The sequence below is a fragment of the Melanerpes formicivorus genome, unplaced genomic scaffold (genome assembly GCF_026170545.1).
Source record: "Melanerpes formicivorus ecotype bairdi unplaced genomic scaffold, bMelFor1.0.p_v2 SCAF_26, whole genome shotgun sequence".
Lineage (NCBI taxonomy): Eukaryota > Metazoa > Chordata > Aves > Piciformes > Picidae > Melanerpes > Melanerpes formicivorus.
In genome coordinates this window covers 11329119-11343053 of record NW_027142378.1, presented here as the reverse complement: position 1 = coordinate 11343053, position 13935 = coordinate 11329119, and the positions used below count along the sequence as shown (strand labels likewise).

The 13935-nt window shown below is 46.5% G+C and overlaps 2 protein-coding genes across 3 annotated transcripts in view; one reads left to right on the top strand and one right to left on the bottom strand.

Moving 5' to 3' along the window:
• Positions 1 to 104: 104 nt before the first annotated feature.
• Positions 105 to 5690, top strand: TRMT61B (tRNA methyltransferase 61B). The gene is made up of 7 exons (XM_068153680.1): positions 105 to 626; positions 713 to 815; positions 2346 to 2536; positions 3705 to 3796; positions 4223 to 4455; positions 5134 to 5214; positions 5406 to 5690. Exons 1-7 carry the CDS (start codon positions 105 to 107, stop codon positions 5447 to 5449), a joined length of 1266 nt encoding a protein of 421 aa, XP_068009781.1. The 3' UTR covers positions 5450 to 5690.
• Positions 5494 to 13935, bottom strand: part of SPDYA (speedy/RINGO cell cycle regulator family member A) — a 19929-nt gene continuing 11487 nt past the window's right edge. The window contains exons 4-10 of one of the 2 annotated variants that reach the window (XM_068153682.1): positions 11982 to 12228; positions 10943 to 11001; positions 10618 to 10703; positions 8314 to 8485; positions 7061 to 7358; positions 5658 to 5756; positions 5494 to 5578 (exon numbers count right to left, since the gene is read on the bottom strand). In XM_068153682.1, the coding sequence (XP_068009783.1) occupies positions 5668 to 5756; positions 7061 to 7358; positions 8314 to 8485; positions 10618 to 10703; positions 10943 to 11001; positions 11982 to 12210 (933 nt within the window). In that variant the 5' untranslated portion in view covers positions 12211 to 12228 and the 3' untranslated portion in view covers positions 5494 to 5578; positions 5658 to 5667. Of the gene's footprint in view, positions 5579 to 5657; positions 5757 to 7060; positions 7359 to 8313; positions 8486 to 10617; positions 10704 to 10942; positions 11002 to 11981; positions 12229 to 12983; positions 13088 to 13935 lie in introns of those variants that run through there. The other variant, XM_068153681.1, reaches the window with a different exon arrangement.

The following is a 13935-nucleotide window of genomic DNA, read 5'->3' as shown; positions in this document are numbered from 1 at the left end:
GCACCCGCCGCGTGCTCGCCCCGACGGCGCCGCCCGATGGCGTCACCCGCGCGCGCCGAGCGGCCGCTCAGCGTCTCGCGCTGTCTCGCGCCGCCTCTCCGCTCATGAGGGCCTGGCGCGCGCTGCGGCGGGCGGCCGCCGCCGGCCTCTGCTCCGGCCCCGGCCCCGGCGCGGCGCGGGGCGGCAGGCCGCGGCAGCGCGCGTGGGAGACGTCGCTGTCGCCGCTGGAGCGCGTGAGGCGGCTGCTGCCCCCGGAGCGAGCGGCGGAGCTGGAACGGTGCGCGGCGGCCTCTCGGGATCCCCCGCGGGAGGAGGAGACGGTGGCGGCTGCCGCCGGTCAGCTGCCTCCTGTGGCGGCGGCGGGTCCCGGCCCGTTCCGCGCCGGGGAGCTGGCGCTGGCAGAGCTGCGCAGGAAGCACAACACGGCGCTGAAGATGCTGTGCCGGCTGGAGGCGGGCTCGGCGCTGAGCGGCTCCAGCGGCATCCTGCCGCACCGCCACATCATCGGGCGGCTGCCCGGGCAGCTGCTGCGCACTTCCTCCGGCACGCAGCTGCTGCTGCGCCGACCCTCGCTGGAGGAGTACGTGCTGCTGATGCCGCGGGGCCCCACCATCGCCTATCCCAAGGTAGCGGCGGCTCAGCCCCGCGCCACTACCCCATCCGCACCCGCAGCCCTGAGCCTAACACCGCGCTGTGCCTTTGTCACCCGCAGGACATAAGTGCCATCATCACCATGACAGACATCCACCCAGGGGACACCGTTCTGGAAACCGGTAGCGGATCAGGTGCTATGAGCTTGTTCCTGTCACGAGCAGGTGAGAGTCTGGCTTTACCAAACAGAACCCTTGCGATTTGCTTAGCTCCTTGCTGTTCTTTTGACCAAGTGTTTACTGGCAGCTCCTAAGAGTTTAGCTGCAGCTCAGACGTTCATAAAGAGTTTATTGACTTAAAGGGAAATGACATCTGTGCCAGAGCTACCACAGGGACTGCAAACCCCTCTGACTGCATTTGGAGGACTAAGGTGCAGAGGGTTACCACTGCTCTCATAAAAAGCAGACTTTCAGCCACGATTATTGTTGGCCTTTGCTTAACCATACTCAACTTCACCCCCAGTCTCAAACCTTCCTCAGTTTCCTTTTCCTTGTGTTCCTGGACCCCATGAATGGCAGTGAAAATGCTCATGTGGATGCAAGCTTTGTTTGGTTGTTTTTTGATGTTACAGCAAGCGTGGTTTCATCTAGGTCTCAGTGCTCTGGAAGGAAGAAAGCCTTTGTACTAAGAAATGTGAGTGAGGGTGAAACCTCAGCCTTCAACTTCATCTCATCCATAGGCATCCTGCTAGTGGCCCACATTGCAGAGTAATTTAACTTATGTGCACCTGACAGAACAGCTTCTTCAAGGAAAAGAAACACAATGAATCAAAATCTCCACACTGCTTTTGCACTCACCTTAAGAGTAAAGCACCACTCCAGTTTGGTTTTCAAGTTACTGAGGGGTTTATGTATTTCTGCTATTGCAAGGTACTGCCCTTCTCTGCCGTGTTAAAAGACTTGGGAGGGCAAAGACAGGATCAGAGATCACCTTGAACTGATAAACCAGAAAGGCATGAGTTGCATATCCTGAAGGCTTATGTTTAAAGTTAGTATTTGTGGGCACCCCACCATTAGTTACCGAGTACCTGAGGGTAGCAGCAGTGGTCTGAGAAACACCTAGCTTCTGTGAAGCCTCAGCACTAACCCTAGTCCTGAGGGATTTCCTAGCCTCTCCCTAACCCTCAGAGGAACAGATGAAGAGAGAACCCTGTATGGAAACCAGCAAACCTTTACAGATTGAGCTTGTAAGGAAAGAGTTGGAAAGATGCAGTTTCAAATCCTACTGCCAGCAGCAGCAGTCCCTGCCTGGCAGCTTTACAGCACTTGGGAGTAGGGAACAGTTGAGGCTTCCTGGGCTATATCAGGAAAATCACAGCGTGAGGGGGCCACAGATGGTCAGGTTGGCACTTGCTGCAGGAGTTACACTGGGAGGGCAGCTGAGGAACAGTTTGCACTACACTAACTGCTTTACTTCACCTGGGGATTTCAGTACATGAAAGAACTAAGCCAGTAGTTCATCTCCATAGTGGTGGTGGGGTTTGGGTTTTTTCCCCTCTTTTTTTTAAATGTGAAGAAAAAAAAACATCAACTGTAATTCATTGCTTCCCCTGTGATCATTCCCCAAAGTCAAGCTGAGCTCTAAAGGTGCATTATTGCTGAGGTGTTCTTTTACTTACCATGCTCCCTTCTTCCTAAATGCATTTATTACAGGGGGTAAGAGCAGTAAGGCTGGTATCTTTTGTTTGCTTTCAGTTGGGCCCAAGGGACGTGTTATAAGCTATGAAATCAGAGAGGATCATCACAACTTAGCCAAGAAGAACTACAGGTACTGGCGTGCTGCGTGGGAAAGAGGACACGTGGAAGAGTGGCCAGATAACGTGGATTTCATCCTCAAAGACATTTCAACAGCTGCTGCAGATATGAAATCTCTAACACTTGATGCAGTAAGTCTAAAAAAAATCCTCCCCTTCAACATTTATCTTCCTAAAGAAATTAAAACCTCTGATGCTCACACACATAACTGGGTTCCATAGAGTAGGATCACAGAATAGTTTGGCTTGGAAGGGACATCAGAGATCCAACCTGCCTGCCATGGACCAGGACACCACCTCTTAGGACTACTGTAGTCTGAGAAAAACCAATCAGATCATTAGTGAAAGAAAGATTGGGCTTTATTTGTCTGCTATCAACTCTTTCCAAGGGTTTGGTTGCAGTTAAATGAAAGCAGTATGCTTTATAGTACAGAAAAAAATTGCTCCCTGCTGCCCAAGCTTATTGTGTTGTGGGGAGAGGGATGTTTCTGTATCAGACCAAGGAACAGATTGCAAACATTGAGAGAATACATAAGCTTATTAAAAATATTCATATGCAAATACTTTGCCACCAGCTCTATAGAGCACACAAGGTAACTAAGGCCTGGGTTAGGGTAAGGAGTGCTTTTGCTTGCCCTCCTGCCCAGGTGTTGTAAAGGGAAAACAGATGGATGTTAACCATTCCATGTAAAACAAACTGCTTACATCAACACTTTAAACAATTGCCTTAAACAGTTTGAGCAAAGAAACCACATAGCATAAGAGTCCTTTGTTTTAAACTTCACAAGTAACAACCCTCCAAGAAGGCTCAGATAGTGCCTATTTTATAGTTTGACTAGCAGAAGATGGATAACTTGCCAAAGAGAAGTGCTCTAAATCCTGGAGCAAACAGCAAGTTAGATGTTGAGCCTGCAGTGCAGCTTTTCATGCTCAAGGTGCACTTGAACACAGACTGGGTTAACAGTCGAAGACTAGATACCCAAATGTGCTAGCAAGTGCAGTTTCCTGCAAGTACTTACTCATGTCAACATTGTGGAATGTAATTAGCAAGAGGTTTAATGTTAGAACAGGACTCCTGCATTGGTGAAACACTATCTGAACTTCCACTTAACAGAAGTAACAAGAAACAGAAGGGGTTTTGTGTGGGCCTCAGGTTTTGAGAGGCAGTAACAAAGCTTGTGATTACATACTCCTGTTGTATGTAATCATTTTCTATAGACAAATGCCTTTTTCCCCGCCCAAGTACTTAAAGCTATATGTTACTACTTACTGGTAAAACATAGCTCTCCTTCTCTTGCAGATAGTTCTGGATATGCTTAGCCCTCAGACAGCTCTGTCTGTGGTACACCCGAGTCTGAAACCGGGTGGTGTGTGCGCTGTGTACTTAGCAAAGTAAGTACTTCCTCCTGGCACTTAGGCACTCAGGCATCACCTACCCTTGCTACAAAACCAAGTGTCTTTTAAAACATACAGACAGAATTCATTACATGTTTAACATTTATTTTTCCTGTGTGCTTTTTTCATTCTTTTCTTATTTTAGGGAGCTATGGTCAGTCTAAATTACACTTGGCTGAATCCTTTGGCCTTTACTTTGGGCACAGTGCCATTATGGTCAGTGGAAGTTTTCACTTAATGACACTCTCAAACTACCTGCACTGTTTTCCAATTGAGTAGTCAGGTTGCTAGCTACTTCATGCTAAAATGCAGGGCTGCTGTAAAACCCAAGAGAAAGGCTGTGACAGAGGCAGTACAAGTGAGGCTAACAATGTGTGATTTGATGGTTGAACTGTTACTCTATCCTTTGCATCTCTTCAATAGTATCACGCAGGTTATTGACCTTTTAGACAGAATACGGACCTACAGGCTCCCTTTCATGTGTGAAACAGTCATTGAGGTAACTCACAGAAACTGGTTGGTAGTCCCTGCTAAAATCAAGAATTCCAAACCAGGCCAAATGGTGGAAACTCAAAATACTGAAGAGCCACCTCCAAAGGAATATGAGGAAATGGACATCCAGGATCAAGTAATTGCTAAAGAAAGTGAATACAATGGTAAGAGTTACTGCTGCTGAGGTACCCTGCCGCTGCAATGTGGTAATCCAAGGATATAGTGAGGGCAAGGTTTGTGGGAAGAGGCAGTAATTTTTCCTTAGGCCAGCTGAGATTGTTGGGAAGAACAAGCTTTTAGACAGCTTATACCTTGCCACATTGAAAAAGGATATATTAATGGTACTTTAACTTTCAGTGTCTTATTAAAAGTAGGTACTGAACAGAAAACAACTTGCAGTCTGCAAACTCAGAATGGCTGCCCTTCAACTGCTCCTCACACATCTATTTACAGAAATACAACATGGCAAGGCTGCCCTTCCACTACTCTTTACAGATTTTAATTGCCTTTTTTTAACATAACATTCAGCCCTCTGTATTTGTCCTGTAGCTGCTTTAGAGGACCCTGATGGGCTAGAGAATTTCACAGAAGAAACATTACCAGTGTGCTCTTTTGTAATCTTGCTGTTCTGGCACTCCCCCCCAAAATGCCTCCTGCTAGTACAGATTTGCCAAACCCATAGTACAGCAGAGAGGTTTGAGCATCCTGACAGGGGACAACAAAGCATTTCAACAGAGGCAAAACCAATAGGAAAAGGCAATCCATGCACATTGGCAGCTCTGGTCTGCATCTATGCTTTAAACTCGTTGGAAGGAATTCAAAGCTGCATTTACTTCTCACAGGGTCGCTTCCTGAGGATCCTGAGTCATACTGCTCAGTGCCTTATGTTGCCAGACCATCTTGTTGGCAGGAAAGCCATTCAGGTGAGACACTTGGAAAATGTTTGGGGGTCCTTTTAATCTTCAGTCTTATTTTACAAACTTTCTTTTTCCTGGCACTAGCATTTCACATGTTCTTGCACATGTTCCTCTATCATGAAATGATACAACTTAATAATAAACCAACCATGGCATACTGACATACTGAAGTAGCAACTTGTTTTGTTTTTAATCAGCATTCCTTACCAAGCTGAGAAAGATTCAACCACTGCGTCCCTGATGCTGCTGAGATGTTAGCTGCTAACTTCAGTTCTGTATCAGAATAAAGGCTGACAAAGTAGCTGCTAAGCTTTGCAAGTTGTGTCACTGCTGTGATTCTTACTGTATGTAACATCTGAAATCCCATCTGCTGTATGAAGGGGAAAGTTTGAGCAGAATGATCAGGTATGACATGGATTGTTCTGCAAAGCACAGTATGTTTCTCTTACCCAGCATCTTTCATTCTTCATTGCTTATAAACCAGTCCATGGATTTGTCTTGTTTCAAGCTGTTACCTGGTGTCCTTTTTCTGGAAGGGCTCTGACAGTCTGCCAGAAATAAAGAGCAAAAACATTGTTAAGAAAATAATAGATCAAAGTCTACCACTTGAAGTGCTGCTGCAGCAGCTTCTGACCTCACTGGCTACCAGTTTCTGTAAGAACAATGTTCTTAAGAGCACAACCCTAAAGAGCAACTCAAAGTCACCAAATCCATTCTCTTGGTAAAGCTGTGCTTACTTCCACAAGACCAGCTGTTAAAAGTTTCCTGTCATTTGAGCTTTACTATAGATAAAGAATTCTCAAACACTCAAACATCTTTTCCTGAGTTTGGTCAGATATGACAAGGCAGATCTCCAGTGTAAAAACAGAGGCAAAACTAAGGCTTCTAGGCTCTTGTGCCAGTCTCTGCATAAGCACAGGGTGATGTTGAATACATTAAGTTGTTGGAGACACCTGATTGGTTCTGTAGCTCAAGGAAGTAACATTTTAATTTCACATTTGAGGGATCCCTTGAGAAATCAGAGCTGCCCTGAGGCTGTCAAAAGCACTAATGCAATCCTGTAAGTGGGTGAGAATATATGCAAATAAACATCAGAGCTATAACTAACTCTTACCCTGCATTAAGTACACTAAGAACTCTGCCATGGCCAAGTGTCTTTGCAGAACTGAGGCCTCATTCAGCTCCCCCAGAAGTTCACATCTCAAGTGTGTTCTGCTCAGTAATACAGTGTTTGCCCCACAACTGCTGTAAGTGGTGGAGGCTTCTCATACAAAGGCTCAGGATGCTATATGGAGCAAACTAATGTGCAAGGATTCTATCCACAATAAACTCTTCTGCTTGTACCCCAGGTTTAAAAGTCAAACTGCTGGCAGCAGCTGAGTAGCCTGCCCTGTCTAAAAGCAGTGCTCTCAACATAAGCACAGTAACTTGGGTAGCACACACTCTTTTCAGTCATGTGACACACCCCAGTATTTTTACTCTTCTAGCCAATTCTAAGTATTTAAAATAGGATTTTCAACTTGTTCTGTAATGCAAGAATAGTAATAAATGCCTAAACAGGCTGGCAGGCAACCCAAAGTCTGCTTTAGTGAATGAAAGTAATTGGAGTGGACCCCAAACAAAAATGTTGGTGCTTCCAGGAAGTCAAAGACAAGGTGTGAAAATGAAACTACAGCAGTGAAAGCATCGTTCTGTCAGGGTAACTGCATCTGTCATAAGGGGTCTGCTTACACAGAGAGATCAGGTCTTGCCCTCCTGAGAAGAAAGCAGCAGTCCCTACAGTAGCCTGAGGAGTGAAGGTGGCCTCAGCTGTCTGAAGTAACTGCAGGTTACCTGCAGTATCAAACCATACCTGGGGCACGACAAACAGAGGAGTCAGCAAGCACTTTTTCAGCTGGGGGTGCATCAGTCAGATTCTGGCATGAGTGCAAGTCCATCATCTCCAGAGTGGCAGCAGATGAGGAAGATGATGACGACAACCCTAGCCGTACAAATCTTCCCTTCTTCCCGCACAGCCGGCAGGCTGCAGGGGTGGCGCTAGGGCCTCGGGGCAGCTGCGCCTCAGCGCTGTGGTAGCTTCTGACAGCTCCGCTGTGACGCGCAGAGCGTTGGCGCTGCCACACGTAATGTGTTGGAGCAATGGCCATCACCTATGGGAGCGTAACAAGAACAGGGAAGTGCACAGCTCTCAACAAGGGACCCCAGTTGTGCAAGGCAGAGAATGAGTACATAGCTGAAATGGGTATTGTCTGCTGTCTACCTGCTTCTGTCCCACTAGAAAGTTCACTTCCTTAGGAATAAGTCAGCCAGTTACACATCAGGTGGGGAAACAGCTTGCAGCCTTGCATATTCATGTGAATCATCAGCAAATACCAACTGATGCTTTCTACTTGGGCTGAAGATGGTGTCTTTTATTAAGTACTAAACAGCATCTAGATGGGGCTTCTGAGTCCCAGTGTCACTGAACTAGGGACCCTTGGAAGCTGGGAAAAGCATTCTACACCTGCCTCCTTCCTTGTATTTTTTCTGTAAGCACCCAATCCCATCCCCAGAAATGAGGTTCTAGAGTAAATGAGATTCTCTTCCACCAGCTGTAGTAAATACTGGTTTCTTAGAACAGGTTAAGGCTTTTCCAGAAAGCTACATTCCACCTGAGAAGTGAGGAATGTCTTTTTCCCCCTTCCATAACACCTCATTAACAACAGAGAATGTTACAAGTGTGTTCTTTTGAGTTGCCTGGCTTTTTAATGCTGTGAAACACTCTTACCTTAGAAGGTCAGATGAAGGTATTGCTTTTGAAGGGATTAAAGTCTCACCTGAGGTGCTGGCATTTTAATCTGAAGGTTTTACTTGGGCACAAACATAGACTTTGTAAAGCAAACACAACATTATTTCTGAAATGAATGAAGTGAAATGTAAAGCACTTGCAGAAAGCAGAAAGACACTGGTCAATCAAAAGCTTCACTTTTAACAGCAGTGCAATATAACATATTCAATAAAGAGGAAGTTATCATCATCCTTAGAAAAGGAGTTCCTTGTACAGAGCTAGATTGTTACTGGTACTAATTGTTGTTTGAGCATGTACAATACTGAACCCCTCCCTACCTCTTCACAGCAGCGTCTGCTCACAATAGCCCTGTAGTCAATTCTACTCCACAGCTCATCTCTTAGCTTTAAGAAGTCAGGGAAGAGCTTTCTCCAGGCTTTTCCCAAAGCCCATGGGAAAATCTCATACTTTGATTCTTCAGCATCTTCTTCAACTGTATTGGCCAGATACCTTCAAATACACACACACGTTTGTGCCTGTAAGTGTTGTTCAGGCTCACTGTATCAGTGAGATTTCTAACATTAGTTACTAGTTTTTTCCAGTACTGTTAGAAATGCTGCTTAACAAGAGAGCCTTCTCTCTGGAGTACAGCATTTCCTTAGGCAGGAAGTTCTGTATGTTAGCCTTTGGGTGAATAAGAACTTAGCCTACTATAAAAATTGCTTTTAGAGTCTCCTAAATTAGCAGATGAGCAAGAATTAACAGCCTGACAGCTTGCCTCAAGCTGGCAAGCTATCTTTGCACTAAAATGAACAGTCTCTGACTTAGACTCTAAATAAAGTCTAAGACTACCTTATCAAAATGTGAACTCCATTGCTTTCCACTTCAGTAACTGCTGTTGTAAAATTAGGTTGCTTGCTTTAACTTAGTGGCAGCAAATATCTGCATGCAGCTTTACTTCCATGTGGGAATGAAAGCCTTGCATGGTTTTCTTCATGGTCATATTTCTGCTTTCCCTCACTGCCTGCTGCTGTTGGTTCTGACTCCTCTTCAGTACTAAACTGTAAATCACACCTGATAAATGTGTGGTTTCTAGCCTCATCCACAACTTCCTCATTTGCCCCTAACCCAAACATTCCTTGGAGTCCCCAGTCTCACCAGACCCTTTGTCCCTTTCTTCTGGCCTGGCTTTTCTCCCTTCAGTGGAGTCAGATGACTTCCTCCTCCCTGCTCTGTGGATGCTACCCAGAACAGCATTTACAGGAGAAGGAACAGCCATCTGTCTTCCACCACCAGTGCACAAATCAAAGCACCTGAGAAGCATGATTACAGAAAAAGAGGTCCTGAGCACCATAACACTATGAAAGAAAATGCTGAATCTCTTCATAGGGATAGTCAAATATGGAGAGATTCTATAGGCTCAATAAAGAGATTACTGACTGCACCTCTGCTGCAAATACATTTTAGAGCTCTTCAGGTAAGTTCTCAATTGTCTAGCAGCATTTTTACAGCTGACACAAATCAGACTGACAAACTTTAGTAAGTCATTCCCAAGGTGTGTATCATGGTGAAACATTTTGGTACAAATGACTGTCAGGCTGGCAAAGTTACAAAAGGGGGATCTTAAAACAGGAAGTGAGAGCCACCTCTATGTTGCCATGTGTTGTCCTGCATACAGAATCTTAGAATCATTTGGTTTGGAAAATGCCTTTAAGATCATCCAGTCCAACCAGTCTCTAAATCTGTCGAGCCTGGTGCTAAACCATCTCCCACAGCACAACATCTATGCCTCTAAAAAAAATAAACCCCCTCCTAGGTATGGGGATTCAGCTATCTCCTTGGGAGGCTTATGCCAGTGTTTGAGAACCCTTTCAGTGAAGTTTCTTCTAGTCTCCAACCTAAGCCTCCCCTGGTACAGCCTCCTTTTAGGGAGTTGTAGAGAGCAGCAAAGTCTCCCCTCAGCTTCCTTTTCTCCAGACTAAACAATCCCAGTTCCCTCTGCTGCTCTCGACCAGCCCTGTTCTCCAGACCCATCACCAGCTTTGTTGCCATTCTCTGGACCTGCTCCAGCCCCTCAATGCCTTTCTTGTAGTGAGGGCCCCAAAACTGAACCCACTGTGCAAGGTGTGGCCTCACCAGTGCTGAATACAGGGGACAATCACTTCCCTGCTGACCACGCTATGCCTGATGCAGGCCAGGAAGCTGTTGGCCTCCTTGGCCACCTTTGCACACACTGGCCCACGTTCAGCTAGCATCCCTAGATCCTTTTCTGCTGGGCAGCTTTCCAGCCACTCTGCCCCAAGCCTGAAGTGTTTCTTGGGTTGGTTGTGATTGAATATATGACTAGTAATGCATTAAAAAGCTTCACAGGTTTAGTTTGGGAGGCAGAACACCACACTGTGTGTCACTGCACCAACACAAGCATCTCCCTGCTCCTCAAGCTCCTTTCAGACAGGTGGTGGTCTGCAAGAGAGTTGCACTTTCATATGCAGCATGTTTCTGTGCTTCATATAGAGCCCAGACAACTACACAGTTGTTAAAGAAGCCTCATCACATATATAATAATCATCAGTGGCATAAACAAAGGAATAAAATAACCCAAAGTTTGTGCTAATAAAGCCAGGTAATTTAAATGTACTTACAGAGCAACAAAGAAGTTGATTCTGGTGTGCTCAGTCACTGTGAAGTTGGCCCTCTTGAAATAAACGAAGGTCATGGCCAAGAGATACTGTTTGAAAATGCCAAATGAAGTATGGATGTATTAGTTCAGTATACATCCTCCTAACATGCTTGTGCACATTTGTCTTGCACCAAGACATTTGGATGATTTTAATCAATCAGGAAAGCATAGGAAGACATCAAACAATAAGCCAATTGCAGTCTGTATTTGCACTACAGCATCAGGGGATGAGGGGCAGGTTTTCCATTTAGTGTACGTTCTGGCAGCTAAGAAGGAAGTCCTCTTACCTTGTCTGCAATTTTACAGCAACAATCCATCCACAGGAAGTCTTGGATTAGATCATCATCTGCAATGAAAGCAAGCTGTAGCCTGTCAAACACACCCTGCTAACCCCTTTGCTACAAAGTATTTGCAAATAACAGATGGTGCTTTTACTGAAGGAACCCAAAAAATCCCACCCCATCAACAACAACAAACCAAAACAAACAGAAATAGGTAATAATAATAAGGGGAGAAAGGAAGACAAACTACCACAGAGGCAAGGTGGAAAATGCAGTAACTGCATGTTGTTTGTCCTCACTAACAGCAACTGGAGTTGGAAAATCACCACGTTTTTCCTACATGTGTAACCTTTTCCTGCTTTAAGTGGTTCCATCTAAAAGCATATCTTTATTTCTGAGGAACCAGACTGTTGGGATCGCTGGCCCTTGATTGCCAGACAGCCTTTAGAAGGCAACACTTGCTTGTTTGTGGTCAGTGCATCACTGTCTGTGAATAGATTCCAGATCTCTGATTCACTTCTGCATTTAGGGTTCAGATAAAAACAAAGTGTCATCTTCCACTATTCATCTCTTCACTACAGCAACACAACACTTCCTATGACAGACATACACACACACAAGAGATGCTAAAACGCCTCAGACTGTCTTCCTATTCTACTTCTCCCTCTAAATGTTTATTCCCACCACAAATAACAGCTTTAAAAAATGGAGAGGCCACCCTTTTGTAAGCCTTCTGTAAAAACACTGTGCACTTTTTTACATGTATTTATGGAAGAGAAAGAAAACAGAAAGGAAGAGGAAATAATAGTGAAAAAATAATCATAAAAGGGAATAAAAACCATTCCACCAGCTTGGTTGCATTGGTGATTCCAAAAGCTGCTTTCCATCAGTTTGCAGCCCTTCTTGTATTCCTAACATTACATATAACACCAAAACACCTTTGGAGAGAGACAAGGCCATTAGTAGCTACACAAAGAGCACTCCCCAAGCAAGACTTGAGTTTAGAAGAGCTTCATACTGTTCAGCCAGTCCATTATTCACCTACCAAAGAGCTTGAAGAAAGCTGTCATTTCCTGGCGCTGAATAACCAAGCAGGGTCCCTTGGGACATTTGTATTTATGACTAGCAACCTTTTTTTTACAGCTTGCTTCCTGGCCATTGGGAGTAGGCCTCTTGAGTCTGAGCAGGTGTTTTTGCTGGTGGGACCTGGAGACACTTGACTTCACACGAACAGTGACAGTGGGAGGTGTCTGGCACACCAGGTTGTGCCTCATTCTGGTCAGCAAAGAGTCCTGTTAGAAAGAGAAGAAGACATGAACTAAAAAACCCAGCCAGTGTGAGCAGCAGTGCTCTGCACTTCATTCAAATGAAGCATTTCAGCAGCCTATGCATGCCAGGCAATAGAAAAGTTAATTGTTCAGTACCAATTACCTAAGTCTTGTGCCCTAGACCAACCATGTAGAGTTATTTAACACTTGACAACCCTCTTCCCCCCAGTGGGAGGAGCTTTCAGCCTTTCTTCTTCCATTCCAAGTGTTGAAAACTCCCTTCCAGGAAAGTTGCTGTTTGCACACACTAACTTAGGCCTACTGAAACCCTCTACTCCTCCCCCCCAGTCTGTGATCCTGCATTTTACAGAGACTTCAAACAGAGCTGAGGTGGCAGAACCATAACTAAGCCACATAACAGTAAGGCCCTGAGCAGGACATAGCCTGGGAGCATAACCAATTAACAGAAACCTGAGGGGTTTGTAGCTGTAAAACCCAGAAGCTACCAAGGGGAGGGTGAGTGGGAGGTGGTGGGGATGAGAATAGAACTCTCCCTTGGAAGTGCTCTCAAGCCTGACCCAGGCCCCCAGCAGGGGCTGCAACCCCCAGCCCTGGGGCGTTTCAAAGGCACAGAGATGTGGTGCTGAGGGACAGGGCTCAGCACCAGCCTTAGAAGAGACAAACAGTAACAGGACTCGATGGTCTCAAAAGCCTTGTCCAGACAAGCCGGGTTCACGATTACATGAACGCTACTTTTACCCAGGAGCAAACACACTGACCTCCGCAGCGTGGCCTTCCAGAGCACAGGGCTGTCTGAGGCGGGCTCACAGCAGCCTGCCTGCCTGCCCAGCTCTCTGTTAGCTGCCACATCAACAACAAAGCAATCCCGCCACGCGAGGATGATGCTGGCACCTCAGGAGCCCACCGCGGATACAGCGCTCACCTCGGCGGCCCTCTCCCAACACCATCGCCTTATACCGCGCAGCTCGAGATGGCGCCTCTCGCAGCCAATCGGAGCGCGCGAGGCAGCCACTTCAGCCAATCAGACGGCGGGGCACTCTTAACCGCCCCTCCACCTGCTACCTTGGCTTGTGGCGATTCCTGCGAAGCCCGCCCAGGTCTCGGCAGCCAATCAGAGAAAGGCACGGCCGTGCCCTGAGGGCGGGCTGCATGTGCAGGTTTCTGTCTGTGGCGTTTCGCGCCTTTTGCGTTACGTCATCGCTCTCAGAGGCGAGCTCCGAAACCGGCGCGGACCGGCGCTCCGGGTGTGCCGCTACCCGCGCGCGGCTCGTTTCCGCCATGGCCGCTTCCGCTGGCCTCGCGCGGCTATGTGCGGCGTGCGAAGGTGCGCGGCCGCGGCTTGGCAGCGAGCGGGGCGGAGGGCGGCGCTGCCGGCACGGCGTGAGGCGCGGGAGGGTGCTGCTCGCTCTGTCTGCAACCTAAGCGGCTCCCAAAGTTCACTGTAATGTGTTCATCTGCCCAGCAACATTGTAGAAAGCTCCTAAAGCACTGCCGACAGAGACACGAGGGACAAGGCACAGAGGCGCATTTAAAGCTCGTTCAAAACGCAGGCACAGTAAATACACTCTGCTGTTAGCTGTTCCGCAGGAGACAATGCACATAGTAGTATGCAATTAGTCTAAAGCAGGTTAGTGAAATATAACAAGAATTAAAAACTCCCTAGCAATATTTGTGCAATTTTATTTGTTTTTTTTAAAGACCTAAAGATTT